This window comes from Heloderma suspectum, chromosome 5 (assembly GCF_057233095.1).
Source record: "Heloderma suspectum isolate Gila_16-S chromosome 5, 16-S_ref, whole genome shotgun sequence".
NCBI classification, from domain to species: domain Eukaryota; kingdom Metazoa; phylum Chordata; class Lepidosauria; order Squamata; family Helodermatidae; genus Heloderma; species Heloderma suspectum.
In genome coordinates, this window is record NC_139462.1 from 178,120,220 (window position 1) to 178,143,058 (window position 22,839).

A 22,839-nucleotide genomic window follows, 5' to 3' on the forward strand; every position below is an offset into this window, starting at 1 on the left:
AGTCTGAAATGAAATACAATTAATGGCTGCATGTCCCAGTTTACTGATTTGGTAGGGCAGAATTTAATTTGTAACACATTTTTGAGTTGCTCAAGCATAAGACTAGTAAAAGTATTTTTCTTTATTTAAGTTCTTGGTTTCTTCATGCAAGAAGTAAAACATTATTATGTGGGGTAGCAAAAACAGGGAATGTCTTACCATTAAAGTCACACAAGTACAATCTCATGTAAAAAGGAATAAGTTTACAGTTGCAACCTATAGTGAACTCTGTTGTCCAATAAGCTGCGTATTTACAAAAATGTTGGGTACCCTGCTTCCTTGCACTTTCACAAGCATTGCAGGGAGAGCTTTAGTTTTTCTTGCAAGAAGATCATGATGTAAAATTGGAGAAGATTGAAACTTTGGCCTCCTTTTCTTTGGTGTTCCCAGTTGAAATAACAAATTCGAGTTCAAAACCATAGTGATAGCAATGAGTTTGTAATCTCTTTTGCCAAAAGAGATTCTGACTGTCACCACCTGCATTTCTGATCCAGCATGGCTTTTTTTATGTTCTTATGTCACAAGGGCCACAAGCCATCATTGCTTCTGTATTGTCTGCTTTTATGTAAGTTAAGCTATTATACAGCCCATAACAGTATCCTGTTACTTCCTTAAGGATTCCATAGCTGTTCCTGGGCTTGAAATAGAGCTGGGTGTTGTTGCGTCCTGATGATACTGCACTCCAGATCTCTAGGCGGTTTCATTCAGCAGCTACATGTAGGCATTGGGAAGCATTCAGAACCCTATAGCAGGGGTAAGCAGAAGGTAGATCAAGATCTACTGGTAGATATCCTGATGATATGGAATAGATCAGCATGGGCTTCTGACTCTCAGTCATTTAACAATAGCAAAAGCTTTCTCTCTCTCTCTCTCTCTCTCTCTCTCTCTCTCTCTATGTCAGTCTGTCTGTCTGTCTCTCCTAAATTAGGCTGCTGAAATCAAGGAAGTCTGGGGGGAAATAGAGTAGATCCCACAAGCCTAAAGTCTGCCTGTCCTGCCTTACAGTCCCACAAACTGGGCAGCACTGCTCTTCACCCTCCCAATTGCTAGGGGAAATGAGCTGAGTGAGGTAACAGGAGGGGGAAGATCTGCCAGATAACAGCAGCATCTTCCCTTTTGGTATGACTTAAAGGCAAGCTTCCTCCAGCTTTCCTGGACTATCAGAAAGGAGCCTTCCTATGGTCATCTACTAGAGTAAAAGAAACCACTAATGGAATCCATTTCCCCTCCTCCTAGAGCTCCCCATGCACGCCCAAATCTGCTCTGGACATCAGGTTGGGGCAGGCTAAGTTAGATCCTGACTGTTTTTTCTTCTTCTTTTGCTATTGTATTGTGTTACCAGGCTCTTAAGCACATGGTCTCTCACTCAATATGAAACTGACAATAACGTTTATTTTTAAGCTCACCAATTCTCTGGATGTATTGGAGACACATATAATAGCTGAAAGTTGGCAACAACACTAGATGTTGGTTAGAATCACAAATTGTGCCTCGCTTTCAGGTGTGGAGCTTTCCAAGGCCCTTCATTCTGAAACACAATCTTCAGAAAAGTTAGATTTTTTTCATAACTGGCTTACTATATTTTTCACAACTTGAAATATAAGTATTCGGGCAACCACATGTCAGTGCATGACTTTCTGGTACACCTGTGGCAACCCGACAAAGATCTCAGTGAAACTCTTTATTGTAGCAAATTGAGTGACATAGATCAGCACTTTAGAGATCACAGTACTTAGCGTTACATGTTTATAATCTTACCATAAATCAAGTAGGTTAGGGAAAGCTACCGGCACTTTGCTTTGTTCAAGAGACAGTTCCAAAGCCAAGAGTCAGTCAGAGTCACAGGAAAGGTGAAAGTCCAGTGTTATAGTACAAATCAGGAAACTCATGGTACAGAATTCAAACAGGCAAAAGTCCAAGGTCCATGATTTGTCCAGGCGAGGATGCAGTTAGGCCAAAGACAGATAACATTCCCTACACAGGCTCACCAGCCTTTTCTCTGGCTCCCAGTATCAGTTTCAGGGCAGACAAGAGTCTCAAGTTCATGATAAGTTCAGGCAAGAAATAATTTTTAATCTTGTGCAATTAAAATGACAGTTTGTCCAGTCAAGAGAGAGCACTAGGCAGTAGAGATGTTCCCATGCAGGGCCTCTAAGATACAGGTTCCCATGCAGAACCTGTATCATAGTCCAGGATTCAGGATAAAGTCCCAGGCAGTTTAGATGTTCCCCATTAGGGCCTCTATTATACTAGATCCCAGGTGGGTGAAAAGACCAGGTTTTAGGATGAGTCTAAGTATTAAAGACAGGCTGAGTCCACACAAGAAAATGGTCTAAGCATTAGAGACTTTTTTTCCAGCAAAGGATTCCAGCCTGTGCACCAACTTAAATACAGAGCAGGGGTAGCTGAAGCCCCCCTTCTGACTATCCTGATAGGGAATCTAGCCTGTCAGCGGCCACTACGTCAGAGAGGACATCTCAACCTGGGTGACACCCCTCGAAGCCCCCTCTCCTGCAGAGTCCTTCCCCTTCTCGGTTCCCACAGATGATTTCTCAGGTTGTAAATTAGAGGTTTGACTCAAAGCATTATCTTGCAGCTGTGGCTGAAGGGAGTCTCACTCTCCTCCAGCTTGTTATCAGATGAGAGACCAAGCAGGGCCAGGCTCCCAGGCCTTGAGTTTCTCGTGATCGGACTGGGCCCCAGTTATCCTCTTCTAAGCCTGAATCAGGGTCTGGCTCTTAACCCATAGGCCCCACGGTGGCACTAGAATGACCCATCAAAAGACTAATAAGCCGAAAATTATTGTCAACATTCCTTTTGCTCTTATAGATGACTCTCTGGAGCTGTTTAGCAATCTGTAATCTGCTGCGAAGTTATTGACCTATGCTAGATTTATGTTTTTAAGTTTTCAATTCTGCAAAAAGATTAGACTAGAACAACTTATCACTGAAAATAAGTTTTTTTTTTACTGTACCTAAGAGAGGGCATCTTTATACCAGCCTAAAATCCTGCATTTAAAACAGGTCTTTCTCCTTCCATTTTAAATGCAGGATCACAACAACTCCCTTTTTCACCTGCTTCCTTTCCCCCTCCCCCTTCTCCCTCCGTCTCCCCGTATCTGAGTCTTCCATTATCTTTAATTGATCTCGCTCCTCTTCTTGCTGCTTTTCCTCTTTTCACAGAGGGTGTCAGGGTGGAAACTGAGCCCATAGAGCCCCAGAGCAGTTCTGATTCTGAGGAAGAACAGCAATCCGTGGGAGAGGAGCTCGCTCATCTCTCAAAAGCACAGCAGCTGGCAGAGATTCCTCCTGCCAGCATTCCTGGGAGAGATAGTGACCCTGGCAGTGAGAGAGCGCTGGAGGGGGGCATGCTAGACGCTCGGCACAGATGCAGGGAGCGACGACAGATGGAGGGCTCCGAAAGGAGGCGTTCCGCTCGTTTGGCGCTCAAACAACGGTCGCGTCCCGAGGACCCAAGGGAAAGAGGGAGGATCTCTCCATAGCCCATAAGTTCAGAGTCTTCCCGTGGTTCCCCTGCAAACGGGGACCAACTGCCTTACCTGAAGATTAGGCTACTATGCTATCTTTCCCCAGTGCTGTTCCTTGCTTAGTCGCTAGTGATTAGTATCTGAAAGAGTCATAAAGGAATAAAGGAATAAAGCCTTAGAAAGAATCCTCATCGTCTGTGTCCTGCGTTGGCTATTGGAGGGGACTGCAAGAGGCAGCTAGGGCGCTCCTGACAGAGGGAACTCAAGTGGAACACAGTGGGGTAATTTGATAGCTCATTATCTGCAATCTATTTAAAAATGGAACAAAGGGCATTTAGTGCAGGAGACGCCTTGGAGGTTCATGGTGTCATGTAAAGAGCCTGCAAACTTCCATGAAGGAGCAATCTCAATCACAGGATAAAAGTTCCTTGTGAAGAAAGCCAGAGAACCTCTGCGTGGGCTACAGTACCCAAGCGGGGATGAGTTATTACAGGATGGTTTCCCTCTTCGTGGCTTCTTTGTCTGAGACATGGGCTTGCATACAGCCTTAGGGATGGGTTTTACTTTTTAATGTAATGCCTAGGGCCTTTTCACCTTAACTACACCTTGATAAATGCACTATGTGTTCACCATGAAGACTTCTGGTGTGATAGCAGTTCTTTCTAGTTTTGACTGAGAGTACCTGTACCCCCACTTTGTCTCTGATCAGTTTCATGACCTGACAAGTGACATTTTAGGCACAGCATGGTGATAAATCTCTTCATAGTAATCAAAATGTTCAAACGTGCAATAATATTGATACTAGATCAATTAAACTAAGCTGCAATCTAAGGCTTACTACGGAGCAAGCACCACTGAATTTAGTTGGACTTGCTTCCAAATAATAATACATGGGATTGAGATGTATATCTAAATTTCCATTCTAGATTTGAATGCACCACTATTACAGTTCATTGAGATAGGTGCTAAGAACTTGGATATTGGCATCTGACTTGGACTCTTTATTTGTAAAAGAAAAGAGAAAAAAAAGATTGACAATAGTTGAATATATTCCATTCAAAAGTAGACCATTATTTACCACTGTCTCTTCCAATAGGGACTGGATTTGATGCATGGCACAGCTAGGTTCGGCATCTAGCTTCTTAGCTGTATTGCACAAGAAATTGCCTCCACAGTCACTTGAGATTATTTTTTTAAAATTGCATCCACTGTTCCTTTTACATGCATTTCTTTTAAAAATGGAGAGTTAGTTGATAGTTTTGACCATGGAAAACAGTTAGTGGACCAACTATGGTAATCTTAATTGTTGCAAGATGAAACATCTTGTAGTTCTGCTAACTGCTGGCAGCAATGGTAACTTAAGGCTGCAATGCAACGCATGTGTAGATGTGTGTAAGCTTTACTGAACTCATCAACTTACTTCTTGGTAAGCACAGTGAGGGCTGGGCTGGAAGAGTTAAAGCTGTCCACTGAACTGTTTTAGTTTCATACCCTTGATTAGTACTATGGTCTTGGAAGTCCCTTCATATGGTTGCATCCATAAGCAGTTCCTGGTGGAGCATCCTGAAAAGAAGTAACAATCCATTAGTGATGTTGTTGTTTTTTAACTTTAGGCGTTGGAGCTGCTCGTGCAGGAAACCTTACATTCATGGTTGGGGGAGTAGAGCAAGAATTTGACGCTGCAAAGGAGCTGCTCACATGTATGGGTTCGAATGTGGTCTATTGTGGAGAAGTTGGAACTGGACAGGTACAGTTTGGCTTGTTCCTGGACATCCTGCTTAGCTTTGTGTCTCTTTGTTTCCCTTTCAAACTCTATTGTCACTTTTTAAAAGACATAGGTGGGTTCCCTGTCCACCACCCCCAATCTCACAGCAAGATTGGCAGTTGAAATGGTTATTAATTGAAATCCCCAGCCCAGCAAGATGCACTACTGAGGCCCTGCTTAAAGTTCCACCTTATCTGGAGAACTAACCTCCGCAAGAAGCAGATAATTTTCTCTAGAGTTCCCATGGGAAATTCATTCAACCTCTTTCTATCTTTCCAGAGATAGGTTAAGAAGACTTGTGCGCTTTCAGTAACTAAGTTGTCCGATTGTCTTCTGCTGTGTTGCATTTGTGATTTTGGTTTTTTAAACAGGATTTTTTATTTGTTCTGTAGCATAATTGTTCCTACTCTGTACATTGCTTGGAGTTTACTGAAAAGCAGCATATAAATATTTAAGTAAATTAACAAAATAGATGACGAGTCCTGAGGCACTTCATAGATCAACTGGTATATTGCAGAATGAGCTATCATAGGCAGAGCCTTGTATCCCCTCTGTTCCGCACCTCCAGATGCAAGGATTGATGTAGAGTGGAAGACAGTGGAGGCTGGTGGCTCTGATTTCAGTGGGGCTGTGAATCCATTCTGGGTATTTTGTCAGAACCAGCCAGAACTCTGAAGGAGCTATCCAAAGTGCTGAACTCTGGCCGCAAATGGGTTCAGCACTGTGGATAGCTCCTTTAGAGTTCTGGCTGGTTCTGACAAAAACCCAGAATGGATTTACAGTCCCACCGAAATTGGAGCTACCAGCCTCCACTGGTGGAAGATAAACCAAGTAATCAAAGTGAGATGTAAATCATAATGAGCATGATAAGAACATACCCTATTAGGTGGACTGTAAAACAGATATGTACCAACTAACTTCTCTGTCCATTTCATGCATCTGATGAAGTAGATTTATGCCTACAAAATCTTTTGACACTTTTAACTGCTTAGGCTTTCTAACTAACTGCTTAGTGTAACGCTATTCTTTGGGTTGGTTCTTAGATAGTGGCATCAACAAGTTTTTGGCAATTACAGTATTTTTCGACATTTCTTCTAGAAGTGCATGTTCCAGTAGCTATTACATCAGAAGGTAAGCCCCACTGAACTCAGCCCCACTTCTATATGTCTTTGAGTAGACATATAGAACTGTGCTGCAAATGAAAGTGCTGTGCCAGTATGCCAAAAAAAAGTGCTGGTCATTTTTATTTCATGGTGCATGAAAACTTGTTGCTATCTGCTCTAGATAGTGGCTGTGGAGCAAATTAATTTGTAGTAAAGTTGAGGTCCTACTGGGTAGTGAAATGGGTAAAGTAGAAATTCATGGGGTATTGAATTTATTTTCAGGCTGCAAAAATCTGCAACAACATGCTATTAGCTATCAGTATGATTGGAACTGCTGAGACCATGAATCTTGGAATCAGGTGTGTTGAATTTTATGATATCCTTTTTATATTGGCTATTTATGTGTTTTTTCTGACTGACTCATCTATGTAGAAAGAATGATGTTTCAAAGATGTAAATTAACTGCAGCACAAGTGTAGTATTTCATTATTACAATGCTTAAAAAATAAACAAACTCTGGTTTGTTAATATAGGGTAGGATTTCAGGAAGCAAGGACTTTCTAAAGCCATAAAATAAAACTACATTTTGAGCCATTAAATTATATATAGGGGCTCTTTTTCTTATTTCCAGGTATAATGTGTATAGAAACTTACATGGCATACCAGCTATGTACCATGATTCACCATGTAATTGACAAATCCATTTTTTGTGCCCTGTAACTGCAAATATTAGCCTTCTCAAGCATCAAGTTGGACCAAACTACATAGCTAGCATGTTGTGTACTATCTTGAGCCATGAGTTTGACAGATGAGAGTTAAAAGAAAAATGCTGTCTTACCTCATGTAATTGTGGGTCATTGTGGTATGGTTGTTAATACCTATGGGTATTTTATTAGTTTCACTGGGACAGAGAGAGTTGTTGTTAAGAGACTGCTTAGCCAAGCTTGGCAAAATATTTCTGATTATGTGTTGTACGTGTTTTCTATGACAATGCACTTTCATACAGGCAATAGGCATTTCATTTAGCTTTGCAAAACCTTGCCCATTTCGATCCTATTTACTGTGTGATCCAGTTTGCATGTAATGACAACCCATGGGTTGTTTAAACCATGGGTTGTTGCGTCCAAGCGCAAGTGAGCACACTTCCTCCTGTGCACATGCTGCTTCCGCTTCGCATCTGCTTTGCTAAACAACCCAGGAATGTCCCGTTCCTAGGTTGTTAGTCGTGAATAGGGATGTTGGAGAAATCTGCAATGGAACCAAATGAGTTTGGATGTTTGTTTGTTTGTTTGTTTATTTATTAATCGCCCATCTGGCTGGTCACCCAGCCACTCTGGGCGATGTACAATGGTACAATTTAAAACAGTAAAATTATACATTAAAACATTATTTAAGAATACTCTAACCCACCCCAAATGCCTGCCTGAATAACCAAGTTTTCAGTGCGTGGCGGAAGCTCATTAAAGAGGAGGCATGGTGGAGTTCCCTAGGGAGGGAGTTCCACAGAGTGGGGGCCACCACAGAGAAGGCCCACTCCCTCATCCTCACCAGTTTAGCTGTCCTGGCTGATGGGACAGAGAGAAGGCCATCCGAGGCTGATCTTGTTAAGCGGCCTGTCTGGTGTTACTGGAGGCGCTCCTTGAGATAGGCTGGGCCGGAACTGCATAGGGTTTTAAAGGTCAAAACCAACACCTTGAATTTGGCCCAGAAAACAACTGGTAACCAGTGCAACTCCTTCAGCACTGGAATGATGTGATCACGCCAGCGGCTGCTTTTAATCAGGCGAGCCGCCTTGTTCTGCACCAGCTGCAGCTTCCAAACCGTCTTCAAGGGTAACCCCATGTAGAGCACATTACAGGAGTCTAGATGAGAGAAGACCAGGGCATGTACTACTGATGGGAGCAGATGGTCGGGAAGGTAGGGGCGCAGCCGCCGTATCAGATGAAGTGGTACAATGCTGTCCAGCTCATGGCTGACACCTGAGCCTTCATGGACAGCTGGGAGTCTAAAATGACCCCCAGGCTACGGATCTGGTCTTTCAAGGGTAGCCGTACCCCATTCAACACCAAGTCAACATCCCCCAACCTCCTCTTGTCTCCCACCAAAAGTACCTTGGTCTTGTCAGGGTTCGCTTTCAGCTTATTCCTCTCCAGCCACTCACCGTCTCCAGACATTTAGACAGGGATTCCACAGCCAACCCTGGTGAAGATTTGAACAAGAGGTAGAGCTGTGTGTCATCCACACATTGATGACACTGCACCCCAAACCTCCTGATGATAGCCCCCAGCAGCCTCACATAGATGTTATATAGCATAGGGGAGAGGATGGAACCCTGTGGCACCCCACACGTGAGTGGCCACGGGTCCGACACCTCCTCTCCCAGTGCTACCGTCTGGTACCTTCTGGAGAGGAAGGACCGGAACCACCGTAATACGGTGTCTCCAATCCCCAACCCCTCCAGGCGGTCCAGGAGGATACTGTGGTCAACGGTATCAAAAGCCGCTGAGAGGTCGAGGAGAACAAGGAAGGAGCATTCACCCCTATCCAAAGCCCTCCTCATATCATCCACCAAAGCGACCAAGGCCATTTATGAATCTGACCGGCGGATTTTGTAGTGGATCAGCTTTTACCCTGTTGGGCGGGTACCAGACTTGTGGGCCAGTTTTCTAACTTTCCTGAATTTTGCACAAATTCTGTCATAGAAATATGCAAAATAAAAAACCTGGCCAAAAATGTACATTTCCTCCATAGGATAAAGTGTGAAAATGCACATTTGGGGGGAATTTGTGCATTTTTGCACATGTGAATTTGTGCAAATGTGAATTCATGCAAATCTGCATTTGTGTAAATTTGTAATTTAAAAAAAAAGTCTGACTCCGACAATGGGAGGACAACGGAATGAAAGGTGCCAGATAATCTGCGACTCACAGACGGAACAGATTTTATCCAATCCATACATCCCAAATTGTGACATCCAAACCCAGCACTCTGTGTTGTTGAGGGTTAAGCAACCCAGAGCTTGAACCCATGGTTTGTTGTTAAACCCATGAATTGGCATTATGTGCAAACCAGGTCTGTGTCAGTTAGTTTCCACATTATGGCTTGTAATGTTTTTTTTAGTGCACTATTTTAGGTGTGTCCTTTTGCCTGCTCACTAAAAACTATTCACATACTTAATAATTGTGGGTCTTTATCCTAAAAAACAAATCTTTGTTTTGATTTTTATAAAGATAATACACATAGGTGTCTATACACCTGTGTATACACCTGTGTCTACATGTAAATATATACGTTTCATGCACACATATGCACCCCAAAGGCAGGATAATGGATTCACATTTCCTCTTAATTACCATATCAAGATACAGTTGTTTTATTGAATTGCCCTTGTCTCAGATGTTAGACTATCTTGACCTATTAAGTTGTCATGTTGTAATTGAGATAAAGGAGGAATTTGCTTTGCATCAGTGCTAATTGGTTTATCAATATCCTGTACCATTTACATTTTAAAATTGAGCATCTGTAAGATAGGGAAGCGTATCTTTAACAAGCCATAATAAAACCCATAAGGTGGTATACTACTGTTGTAATTGAGGATTGTAAAGCTGTATCATAGTCAGTTTTAAGTCATGGTTTGCTTAATGAAAAATCAATCACCTATGACTTCATTGTATTTAGTTCAAGTAGAAACTCACATTTTCTGTTGTAAAAAAAAAAAAAATCAGCTAGCACAGAGCACTGAAAGATCTGGTGCTTTAACAGTATGCAACCCTAATTGAAGTTTGCAGCTACTGTAGTACACAAGTATCTTTGGGTTTTCATATTCCAGGTTAATCTGCATGGTTGTTTCCCCCCACTGTGCTGTCAGTTTGGATTCTGTTAAAGTAACGATTGGTCTGATCACTAGCAGTGCAGCATTGTCTGCAGTCCAAACTATCTCCCTGTCCTAAGCTCCTTCCCAGCAGAATCTGCTCCTGCTGCCAGATTGAATAAAGGCAGAGTTATTGCTGCTTAAAGGAGGAGGAATGGGGACAAGAGGCTTCTCAAGACTGCATTTCCACTTATGATGACACTGTCACCTGTGGCTTTCCCCCCATAATGGGGAGAACTAGACTAGCTACAGCTCTATGCTTCCCAGCTTACAAAACAGGCAATAAAGAGCATTACCCATTTCTTTCCCCACTCTCCCACACCCCACTTAGCAAATCTGAGAGAATCTATGCAGAGAAACACTGCTGCTATTTGCCACTAGTTTGGTGTACGGAAGGAGGTTATCAGTCTAGGGTGGTTGTTTTTCCATACAAGATCAGTGCATGGATGAAACTACTATAAAAGCAGAGGTATATGAGTAACATCTTAAACTGGGGGTGGACAACTTGTGGCCCTCCAGATGTTTTGGCCTGCAAAACATCTGGAGGATGTTTTGGCCTCCCATGTGAAGGAGGATCAGAATTACAGGCAAAACCATCTGGAGAGCCTTTATTTATTTATTTATTTATTTATTTATTTCATTTCTATACTGCCCAATAGCCGAAGCTCTCTGGGCGGTTCACAAAAATTAAAACCAAACAACACACAATAAAACAATTTAAAATATATAGAACATTAAAACCACAATATAACAATACAACCACAATAAAACCTAGCAGCAGTACAGGAATTTAAAATACAGATTTAAAACAGCAAAGATAAAAATTTAGAAAGCTAAAATGCCTGGGAAAATAAAAAGGTCTTCACCTGGCGCCGAAAGGAGTACAATGTAGGCGCCAGGCGAACCTCACTAGGGAGCTCATTCCAGAGCCGGGGTGCCACAACAGAAAAAGCCATAAAAACCATAAGTGCCCATCCCTGTCTTAAATCAAAGCTCATTGCTTTCCATTGGTTTTATTTTTTGCTATTGGATATGATAATTTCAACGTCTATGTCTAACTCTGACTTTTAGGAACATAGGAAGCTTTCTTATACTAAGTCAGACCTTTGGACTATCAATTTCTGTATTGTCTACACTGACTGGCAGCAGCTGCCCAAGATTTCAGACAAGGATCTTTCCCAGCCCTACCTGGAGATGACAGAGATTGAACCTATGACTTCCTGCATGAAACACACATATTCTGCTACTGTGCTACGGCTCTTCTCAAATACATGCCTTTTACATGAATGCACCTAAATTTTCTTCCCATGAAAAATGCTAGATACCAACTCTCCTGAGTGGTCTATCAAACAGTGATATTAGCTACAATCCAGGGAACTATGCCTGCTGTTGGGACTCGCTATTTGTCACAGAAGGGCGCAGTCTGCACCTGAACATCATTTCATAGCCAACATGGGCAAAGCCTTATCATAATCAATCGTTGAATTTTGGCCATTGTCCTTCACAACCATTAGTGGAGCTTATTAACATCTAGCACAAAATGGATCATGTTTCAGGCCTACGCTTGGCTGCTAAATCATAGTGTCATTTTGTCATCTGGTCTGCCTAATCACATGTATATTCAGAAATGGTGAAGGTCTGTTGTGTACTACTTGAATGGGAGTGGCTGGCTATTCATCTTGCTGTTTAGGAGGTTCTCTGTTAATGAAAGTTGATATTGCAGCTTTTAAAAAAAAGTTTAAATCCCTAAATTGTTACGAACTTTTGAATGTTGGCTTCTTGGCTAAAGTGCAAGAACTAGAGAGTTCCAAAGGGAGATTGAATACAAGCATTCATATCCATTTAAGGGTCTCTAACGTGTGCATGTATACATTAGAGCAGGGGTGGGCAACTCGCAGCCATCCCTCCAGCCTCTTTTGTAGCCTCCATGGTCTAAATTATCCCCAAAATTCTGTGATGCAGCAGCAAAAATTCTCCTTTATATATGTGTGTATGTATTCATTCTCTCCCCTTCATGGATCACTGCCTTGTTGTGGCGAAGGGGCTTGCGTAACTCAGTGAAGCCATAAGCTATGCCATGCAGGGCCACCCAAGACGGACAGGTCATGGCGGAGAGTTCTGACAAAATGTGGTCCGCTGGAGAAGGAAATGGCAACCCACTCCAATATTCTTGCCAAGAAAACCCCATGGAACGTATCACAAGGCTAAAAGACATGATGCTGGAAGATGAGCCCCTCAGGTCGGAAGGTGTCCAATATACTACTGGGAAAGAGCAGAGGGAATTTCCAAGTAGCGCCAGAAAGAGTGAAGCGGCTGGGCCAAAAACTCAGCTGTGGATGTGTCTGGTAGTGAAAAGAAAGTCCGATGCTGTAAAGAACAATATTGTTTAGGAACCTGGAATGTAAGATCAGTGAATCAAGGTAAGCTGGAGGTGGTCAAACATGAGATGGCAAGATTGAACATCGACATCTTGGGAATCAGCAAACTAAAATGGACAAGCATGGGCGAATTTAATTCAGGTGACCATTATATCTACTACTGTGGGCAAGAATCCCTTAGAAGAAGTGGAGAAGCACTCATAGTCAACAAAAGGGTGGGAAAAGCAGTACTGGGGTACAATCTCAAAAACAATAGAATGATCTCAGTACGAATCCAAGGCAAGCCATTCAACATCAGAGTAATTCAAGTCTATGCCTCAACCACTGAGGCCAAAGAAGCTGAGGTTGATCGGTTCTATGAAGACCTACAAAACCTTCTAGAACTAACACCAAAAAAAGATGTCCTCTTCATCATAGGGGATTGGAATGCTGAAGCAGGAAGTCAAGAAATAACGGGAATAACAGGCAAGCATGGCCTTGGTGTACAAAATGAAGCTGGACAAAGGCTAATAGAGTTTTGCCAAGAGAACACGCTGATCATAGCAAATGCTGTTTTCCAGCAGCACAAGAGGTGACTCTACACATGGACATCACCAGATGGTCAATATCGAAATCAGATTGATATGTCCTTTGCAGCCAAAGATGGAGAAGCTCTATACAGTCAGTCAAAACAAGACCTGGAGCTGACTGTGGCTCAGATCATGAGCTTCTTATTGCAAAATTTCGGCTGAAATTGAAGAATGTCGGGAAAACCACGAAACCATTCAGGTATGACCTAAATCATATCCCTTATGAATATACAGTGGAGGTGACGAATAGATTTAAGGGATTAGACCTGACAGACAGAGTGCCTGAGGAACTATGGATGGAGGTCCATAACACTGTTCAGGAGGCAGCAGCTCAATCCATCCCAAAGAAAAAGAAATGCAAGAAAGCCAAGTGGCTGTCTGATGAGGCTTTACAAGTAGCTGAGGAAAGAAGGGAAGCGAAAAGCAAGGGAGAAAGGGGAAGATATATCCAACTGAATGCAGAGTTCCAGAGAATAGCAAGGAGAGACAACAAGGCCTTGTTAAATGAACAATGCAAAGAAATGGAGGAAAACAGTAGAATGGGAAAGACTAGAGATCTTTTCAAGAAAATTGGAGATCTCAAGGGAACGTTTTGTGCAAAGACGGGCATGATAAAGGACAAAGAAGGCAGGGATCTAACAGAAGCAGATGAGATTAAGAAGCGGTGGAAAGAATACACAGAAGAACTATACAGGAAAGATCTTCATGTCCCTGATAGCCATGATAGTGCAGTCACTGAACTTGAGCCGGACATCCTCGAGAGTGAAGTCAAGTGGGCCTTAGGAAGCATTATTAACAACAAAACTAGCGGAGATGACAGTCTTCCAGCTGAGCTATTTAAGATCCTAAAAGATGATGCTGTTAAAGTGCTGCACTCAATATGCCAACAAATTTGGAACACTCAACAGTGGCCACAAGACTGGAAAAGGTCAGTTTACATTCCAATTCCAAAGAAGGGCAATGCCAAAGAGTGTTCAAACTACCGTACAGTTGCACTCATTTCACATGCCAGCAAGGTGATACTCAAAATCCTACAAGCTAGGCTTCAGCAGTATGTGAACCGAGAACTACCGGAAGTACAAGCTGGGTTTCGAAGAGGCAGAGGAAGTAGAGATGAAATCGCCAACATTCGCTGGATCTTGGAGAAAGCAAGAGAATTCCAGAAAAACGTCTATTTCTGCTTCATTGACTACGCTAAAGCCTTTGATTGTGTGGATCACAACAAACTGTGGCAAATTCTTAAAGAGATGGGAGTACCAGACCACCTTACCTGTCTCCTGAGAAACCTGTACGAGGGTCAAGAAGCAACAGTAAGAACCGGACATGGAACAACCGATTGGTTCAAAATTGGGAAAGGAGTACGACAAGGCTGTATATTGTCGCCCTGCTTATTTAACTTATATGCAGAGTACATCATGAGAAACGCCGGGTTGGATGACTCACAGGTCGGAATTAAGATTGCTGGGAGAATTATCAAGAACCTCCAATATGCAGACGATACCACCCTAATGGCAGAAAGCGAAGAGAATCTAAAGAGCCTCTTGTTGAGGGTGAAAGAGGAGAGTGCAAAAGCTGGTTTGAAACTCAACATTAAAAAAACTAAGATCACGGCATCTGGCTCGATCACTTCCTGGCATATGGAAGGGGAAGAAATGGAAGCAGTGACAGAGTTTACTTTCTTGGGCTCCAAGATCACAGCAGATGGTGACTGTAGCCATGAAATTAAAAGATGCTTGCTCCTTGGGAAGAAAGCTATGGCAAACCTAGACAGCATAGTAAGAAGCAGAGACATCACCTTGCCGACAAAGGTTCGTATAATCAAAGCTATGGTTTTCCCAGTAGCAACGTATGGCTGTGAGAGCTAGACTATAAGGAAGGCTGAGTGTCGAAGAATTGATGCTTTTGAACTGTGGTGCTGGAGAAGACTCTTATGAGTCCCCTAGACTGTAAAGAGGTCAAATCAGTCAATCCTGAAGGAAATCAACCCTGACTGCTCATTGGAAGGACAGATACTGAAACTGAAGCTCAAATATTTTGGCCACCTAATGTGAAGAGAAAACTCCCTGGAAAAGACCCTGATGCTGGGAAAGATTGAAGGCAAAAGGAGAAGGGGACGGCAGAGGATGAGATGGCTAGATAGCATCACCGATGCAATGAATATGAACTTGAGCACAGTCTGGGAGAGAGTGGAGGACAGGAAGGCCTGACGTGCTATGGTCCATGGGGTCACGAAGAGTCGGACACGACTTAACGACTGAACAACAACAACATTCATACTCTACCCATACATTTCCATTGGAGAAAATGCAAGCATAGGACTTTGGATATAATAGTATACATGTTTTTCCTACATCCCACTTTCACAAAAGAATAAATGTATAGGTTTGGATCCAGACTTAGTCATTCCTAAAGTAAGCCCATTGAAATAAATGGTACATAAGTTAGTTATAACTAACTTTAGTCCCATTGTTGTCAATGACTTTACTCTTAAATATAACTAAGGGCACAATCCTATGCATGTTTAGATAGGAAAAAAGATAGGGTTGCACCTTAAGTCTGTATCCCGTGTTGTGTGAACCTAGATAAGGGGTGGGCAATCTGGTAACCTCCAGATGTTTTGGAATGCAACTCCTATCAACCCCAGCCAGCATGGCCAATGGTCAGGGATTATGGAAGGTGTAATCCAAAACATCTGAGGGCAAAAGGTTGCCTACCCCTGCCCTACATTGTTAAAGATCACTTTCCAGCCAGGCACACAGCTGTTCTCCCGTTCCAAAATGCATGAGCCTATGCCTGTGTATATGTAACAGTGATGTGGGATGGAGAATGTTAGCATCTGTCTTGCATTACTTTTTTATTCTCTTTCTTAAAACTCTATCATAGTGTTCACCATTACTACTTAGGATGGGTCAGAATAGTATGTTTATAGTGAAAGATTATTTTCTTTCATTTATTGTAAACCTCCAGACTGCAGTCTAGGAGTGCTTTGCTTTCAGATTGTCAGTTGTTGAAAGTAACCGGAGGCCTTGATGACAAGGAGCTCTGCCATTTCCAAAACAGCACAGGAGAATTATGCATACTGAATCTGCACTTTGAATTTAATTTCTTCTATCTCTGAGAAATTACCATAGTCTCAAATTTGCTGTAGTGTTCTTTGCTAGAAAAAAAGAGCAGCGCTGTTCCTTGCACATTTATGCACATGAATACCTGCGAACAAGCCCTTACACACATTCCTCAAGTAGTTTAAAACCACTAAAAATGAATGCTTTTGCTATCAATTTATTTTGGGCTGACAAGCGTGTTTTGAAGTGACAGAATTGTTCTCTAATAAAATACATATAGCATTTACAATTTATAGAGCTTTCACAAGACTGAAAAAGAAAACTGTATCAGCAAATATGAATTCCTCTGTAGTAAATTCTCCCCAGAAGAATACATTATCATGATGTTTCTACATCATTATTCCATTTATGTTACTGGGATGTTTAATGAAAGCATGAGGCTATTTCTTTTTAGAATCTTTTTAAAGAAGTTTTTATAATTCTTTATTTTAAAACAGGGAGGTAACAGACTATTCCTGGCCAGTCAGGTAGATGATGGAACATTTATACTGTTTTCACATGCACAAGATCAGTGTTGACTCCCTTAACTAACAAACTTATTTTTACTGGAAAGGGAAGAGGGGATGAAAAGGTTATGCACCACTGACAAAAATATATGCAACACAAAATACATAGACACAAATAATATATTATGGAAGGGATTCCATATTCAGTAGCATATACACATGCATGTGAAAATAGGTTCAAATTGTAGTTCTATTGAGCTTGCTCCAGTGAGCTAGTAGTTGTAACCAGAAAGATCAGAGTCAGAAAATAAATTTGAAAGATTTTTTAAAATGACAAATGATGAAACCATGCAGACTCAGCGATGAGATATGAGAAAAGAGTATAAATAGAAAAGTGGATACATGTAATGACTGACTGGGAAAAATGTGAAAATGTGCAGACATAAGGATAGCAGTAATTTATACAATATTAATTAACTGAAAAAACAATACCAGTACCAATATCAATATCAATAACAAAACAGCTACCAATAAAGCATGTTTATTCTTCCTAACATTTCCATCAGCCTAAACTAGTTAAAGCTTAATATGTTCCCAGCTGTATCACAGTTTAATCTAAAGATTAAGGACGGAAGACTTATTTATTTATTTATTTATTTATTACATTTATATCTCACTTTTTTCCTCTTGCAAGGAACTCAAGGCAGCTTACATGATCCTCCTCCTCTCCATTTTATCCTCACAACAACCCTGTGAGGTAGGTTAGGCTGAGAGTCAGTGACTGGCCGAAAGTCACCCAGTGGGCTTCATGGCTGAGTGGGGACTAGAACATGGATCTCCTGAGTCCAAGTTCAACACTCTAACCACTATACCATACTGATTCTTATAATTACCTATCCCAAGCAGAGGAGGCAGGCTCCTGTGAACTCAGATAAAAGTTGAGGTAGATTGATCCATTTGGAAATTGGAAAAAGGGTTGGAAAATAAAGTAGTGTAATTTGAGTCACATAAGAGAATAAACAAAAATTATTAAAATATATATATTAAAAAAACAAAAGCTGAATCCATTCAAAATTGGACATGATCCCAATTGTTATGTCCCTGATCAACATTACTGTGTCTGTGGCACAGAACCAGCCATGCTGACTGCCTTTGGTTCCTTGTGATGGAGAGAAGACTTTAGCCTTCTCCCCTGGCCACTGACCACGATCAGCATTGCTGTTTCCAAATGGTCATTAGCAATGTTGACGCAGACATGCCAATCAGAGGGGGAGGGAATTTGGGCATGGGTGTCCAATGGGTGTCGCACAACAGGCCTCCAGGACCTGCATGTGGGCTGTGGATTGTGCACCCTTGTTTTAGGAGGTTGACATTAGTTAGGCTTTATGGGGCCACAGCGGAACACTCTGGGCTCATGATGATGCTACAGGGAGTAACAAGCCTTGTAGCTTCTTCTTATACTAGTCTACTGTTCCATGGCTTCAAGCTTTGTCAACATAACTGTCTTTTCCTGTATCTCAGACTCAGAGACAGTGAGAACTTTTTGCCCTGAAGGAAAGACAGGCCTGCTTGTGAACCAAAGTTTTACTCTCATTCTATTCAATGGCTCCCTTGGAAGCCCTCTGCCCTCTACACCAGAACGCCTGACTTAAGGAACAGCATGCATGGAGAGGATTTCTCCCTCATGGGGTGTTATTTGAGGGTGAACAAGGTGAGACTTAATTCAGACAAGGCAAAAGTACTGTGGGTTGGGAATCCAACTGCTCTGGGTGAAGGTTTACACCCGGTTTTAGATGGGGCTGCACTTCCCCTAAAAGACCAAGTGTGTAGTCTGGGACTCCTCCCAGAATTACTGGGATTAACCCAGTACTAACTGGGGAATACCAGGCGGCCATGAGCATGTTTTACCAGTTTAAGGAGGTATGCCAGCTGTGGTCCTATTGTCTCAGTTATCCATGCACTAATGACATCTATGCTGGACTACTATAGTGTGCTGTATGTGGGGCTGCCTTTGAAGATGGTCCAGAAAGTTCAGCTGGTGCAGAATGCGGCCGCTCAAGTGTTGGTGTGGGAGAGGCAGTCAGATCGTATAACGCCAATACTGCATGAGCTGCAGTGGTTACTGCTGTGTTTCCGAGCCCAATATAAAGTGCTGTTTTGACCTTTAAAGCCTTAAATGGCTTGGGACCAAATTATTTGAAGGACTGCCTTCACCCATATCAGCCTGTCTACACTTTAAGATCAGCAACAGAGGCCCTTCTCACTTGCCCACCTTTGAGGGCAGTTAGGTGGGTAAGTATATGAGAGAGGGCCTTTCCTGTAGTGGTTTCACACCTCTGGATTGAGTTGCCATTGAAGGTCCACCAGCTCCCATGATTACAGGCTTTTAGGAAGGCCCTGAAAACTAGTCTGACCTTCCCCAGTAATGTTTCTTGGTCTGGATTCTAGCTGCAGTTGTATTATAGCTTTTGTCTAATGCTGGTGTTTGTTGTTTTTTGGAATGTTTGCTGTTTTACTTCCACATTGGTTTTTATTATATGAATTTTACTGTTGTATACTACCTTGGGAAGGCTCCTACCCTGAAAAGTGGCCTAGAAATATTTTAAATAAATATTTGGGAGAGGAGGGAGCTGCTAGTTTTGGAAGTAGAAGTTGGAAATGGATCTGGAAGAATGTTCCCTCAGAAACCCTATGTTTAAATCTAAGGAAGAGGATTTTTTTTTTTTTATAAAGTTATCCTTAGATGGTATTTAACACTTACAAGATTGAGTTGTATATATCCAAGTATCTTGGAGGTACAGATGGTATTATCCAAATATTACGATCGTTTGGGAAAGGATAATAGATAATGTCACTGAAATGATAGGATATAATCTGGTATAATTCATTGTTCTTTTGGATATGTGAAGAATGAGGTGCCTCAAGAAGATCTGGAAATTATCATTAATTTGCTAATAGCCACTAGAATAGCAATCAGTTATAAACTGAAGCAAAAAGATGTTCCATCAATAAAAGAATCAATGAGGAGGGTCAGGGAACTGCTATTTATGTTGAAACTGACAAATATTGTTAGAATTGGAGAGGTTAAACAGGGATGGCCTAAAAATGGCCTATTTTCGTTATGTTTTGTAATAATAAAGTGCAGAACAAGGTGAAGCCAATGTTTATTGGAAACATTGTAAAGAAGAAGCTGTAAGGCAATACGAGCAATTATCAATTGATTTTAATAATAATATAAATTACTGTATAATGGAAATATATATAAAATCTGACATGAATTTTAATATTTATGATTAAATAATAATACTTTTTAAAGGACGAAGAATTAACCCCCTCAGACTAGAATGCAATCCTGCTTGTGTGTTTTGGAACCTGGCTATTGTTAATACATTTAGGGTGCAATCCTATTGGGATAGGCAGCCGCCTCCGAACTCGGGGGCGATCGCCTATCCAATGCAGGGCAGGAGCAGAGCGGAGGGGATTGTCCCCCATGTGGTTTACCCCCACGTTACTGCACATGGCTGAAGCAGCAAGTAACTCCCCCAATTAAGAGTAGGTTGCTGGAACTAGAGTAAGTAGGGCTGAATAAAAAATGCATAGGACAAACATCACTTCTTTGTCACCATTTTCCTCCTAGTACCCCCTCAAAAGTTTTCATTATCCTTTGCCATTGAAATCTCAACATAAGCAATGTAGGTTCAGGGAAACTTCACAAGTACGCTGAAAGAACTGTGTGGTCCGCTCTGAGCACTGTGTGGCTTGCCTGATGCCTTCGTAGCTCTGTGGCTCAGCAACCACTCTACAGAAAACAGCCTGGAAGACTTTATTTTCATTGGCTACCTATTTCTTTTGAATAAAAATGAATATTTGGGGTGTGAAAATCACATCAAAAATCAGCTTAGCCCTAATGAAAAGGCCTTACATGACACTCAAGGAATGTTTCAGAGTCATGATAAAATGGGTTGTTGTAGCACTCAGTTTTATTTGATGAGGGGAATTCTGGAAAGGTTGAAATCACAAGTTGCTAGATATCAAACATGTAGGATTTCCCCTCTTTTTCCCCCTGACTTTGTTATGACAGTGCTCCAAAAACTGGCATATTCTCACTGCTGCCAGCATGGGCTAGCTAAGAGTTATGGCTAGTTAAAGGCCCTTGCACCTTTAATCACCTCCTTGGGAGACCATAGTTCTTCTTCCCTGTGTGACTGTGGGCCCAAGTTCCAACTCTCAGGAGTCCCTCTCTGGGCAAATATAAATAAGGCACAGAAGGGTTTCTTCCTCTTCCATATGGTAGCATGGTTAAACAAGTGTAGTTTTTTATAGAGACCGCTTGTGCAAAGGTGCAGGGTGCAAATGGAATTACGTGTGCATTCAGTGCTAATGAGTGCTAATGTGTTTTCTGGTAGTACCAGTGTTGGTGGCACAGCACTTTACCCCTGCCAGGGCTCTTGACTAGCCAGTTCAAAAGGGTGCCCCCAAATGGCTTATGCACAGGAGGAGCGAAGCACAGAGTAAGGTATCTGTATATCCAGAGTTCTCGCAACTCTTTAGGTATTGACGGTAAGGCATGACACCTGCTAAAAGAGGATGGCCAGTGTGCGCTGCTGCTCACTTCCTCTGTCATGCCTCCATAAGCTTTTCCTTTGCGCATTCTCGCAGACAGACTAAAACTTCTCTGGAGTTAAGGTGCTAAGGCAGCCTTCCCCAACCTGGTGCTCCTCCAGATGTATTGGACTAGAACTCCCATAATCTGCAGCCAGTTGGCTGTGCTGGCTGGGAGTGATGTGAGGAGTTGTAGTCCAACACATCTAGTGGGCACAAGTTTGGGGGAGGCTGGGCTAAGGGGTATCCTTAAAATGGCAGTGAGGATGGGCGCCTTAGTAACAATAGGGAGTTTTTACCTTAAGGAGTTTCTACCATAAGAATTGCAGTTCAGGCCTTCACACATACCTTGTTCGTTGTTCAGTCGTTCAGTCGTGTCCGACTCTTCAAGTCGGACCATAGCACGCCAGGCCTTCCAGTCCTGCGCTCTCTCCCGGAGCGTGCTCAAGTCCATATTCATTGCATCAGTGATGCTATCTAGCCATCTCATCCTCTGCTGTCCCCTTCTCCTTTTGCCTTCACTCTTTCCCAGCATCAGGGTCTTTTCCAGAGAGTTTTCTCTTCGCATTAGGTGGCCAAAATATTTGAGCTTCATGATGCCAAAGCTGCTTAGCAGTAACCTCCACCTTCTTGATTCCGTTCAGTATATCACCAAAGGAAGAGAAATGAACAGAGAGAGTATAAGAAAATATCCAACAAAAGGTATTTTCTACCTACATAGCAGCCTTTCCCAAACTGGTGCCCTCCAGATGTGTTGGACTACAAGTCCCAGCATTTCCAGCACCAAGTCGGGTAAGGCTGCTATGTACTTTTATTTTGACTCTACCTCTGTTCTACTAAAGAATTCCTTCCCAATAACATATCAGAAGGAGCTCCTGCATGGCTTCTGTGCTCTTGCTCACGTAATCCTTTAGAGTGACAGTAGCCAAGGCATTTGAATGAAAAGAGGTTTCCTGTCTCTGCTCCTGGCTGGGATGAGATCACTAAAACTAAGCTAGGAATGTGGCTGTTATGTAAACTAGCCCCAGAGCATAGGCAGAGCGCAAACCAGAAGTGCTGTGAATTATGGTAAGAAAATGTTTTCAAATTACCTGATGGGGTTAACTCCATTTTATGACAGCAACGATAAAATCTACAAGTTTAACTAGTTAGAAGTTTTAAACTTCAATTAAAAAAAAAATCTAGGCCTGTTTCTGTACTTCAGCAGTTCTGAACTTCTTACTAGCTTATGAAGAGTTTAAAGGATTTGTATGTTGATTTATGTGTGGCAATTATTGGATGGTTTGCAGTAGAAACAATGTGGTACCTTTCCTCTTCTCCCCCCACCCAAAATGTGGAACACCTTGGCAACTGCAAATGCATCTGCGCATGCACACATCCTCCTACCATGTCCATTGACAAGTTATTATGGGGACTGACAGTCTGTCATCATTTTGATAGCTTGAGCAGTATATCTC

At 42.1% G+C, this 22,839-nt stretch overlaps 1 protein-coding gene and 1 long non-coding RNA gene across 2 annotated transcripts in view; one reads left to right on the forward strand and one right to left on the reverse strand.

The window, feature by feature from the left end:
* HIBADH (3-hydroxyisobutyrate dehydrogenase) overlaps positions 1-22,839 on the forward strand; it is a 114,039-nt gene that overhangs the window by 83,831 nt on the left and 7,369 nt on the right. The window contains exons 5-6 of the mRNA XM_084858498.1: positions 5,140-5,273; positions 6,677-6,753. Of these exons, the coding sequence (XP_084714624.1) occupies positions 5,140-5,273; positions 6,677-6,753 (211 nt within the window). The remainder of the gene's footprint in view (positions 1-5,139; positions 5,274-6,676; positions 6,754-22,839) is intronic.
* On the reverse strand, positions 99-21,759 carry LOC146344873 (uncharacterized). Its single transcript, XR_014792345.1, has 4 exons — positions 21,731-21,759; positions 4,947-5,089; positions 1,446-1,579; positions 99-782 (listed from the first exon to the last, which is right to left on the reverse strand). It is a non-coding gene; the product is annotated as an uncharacterized LOC146344873 (long non-coding RNA).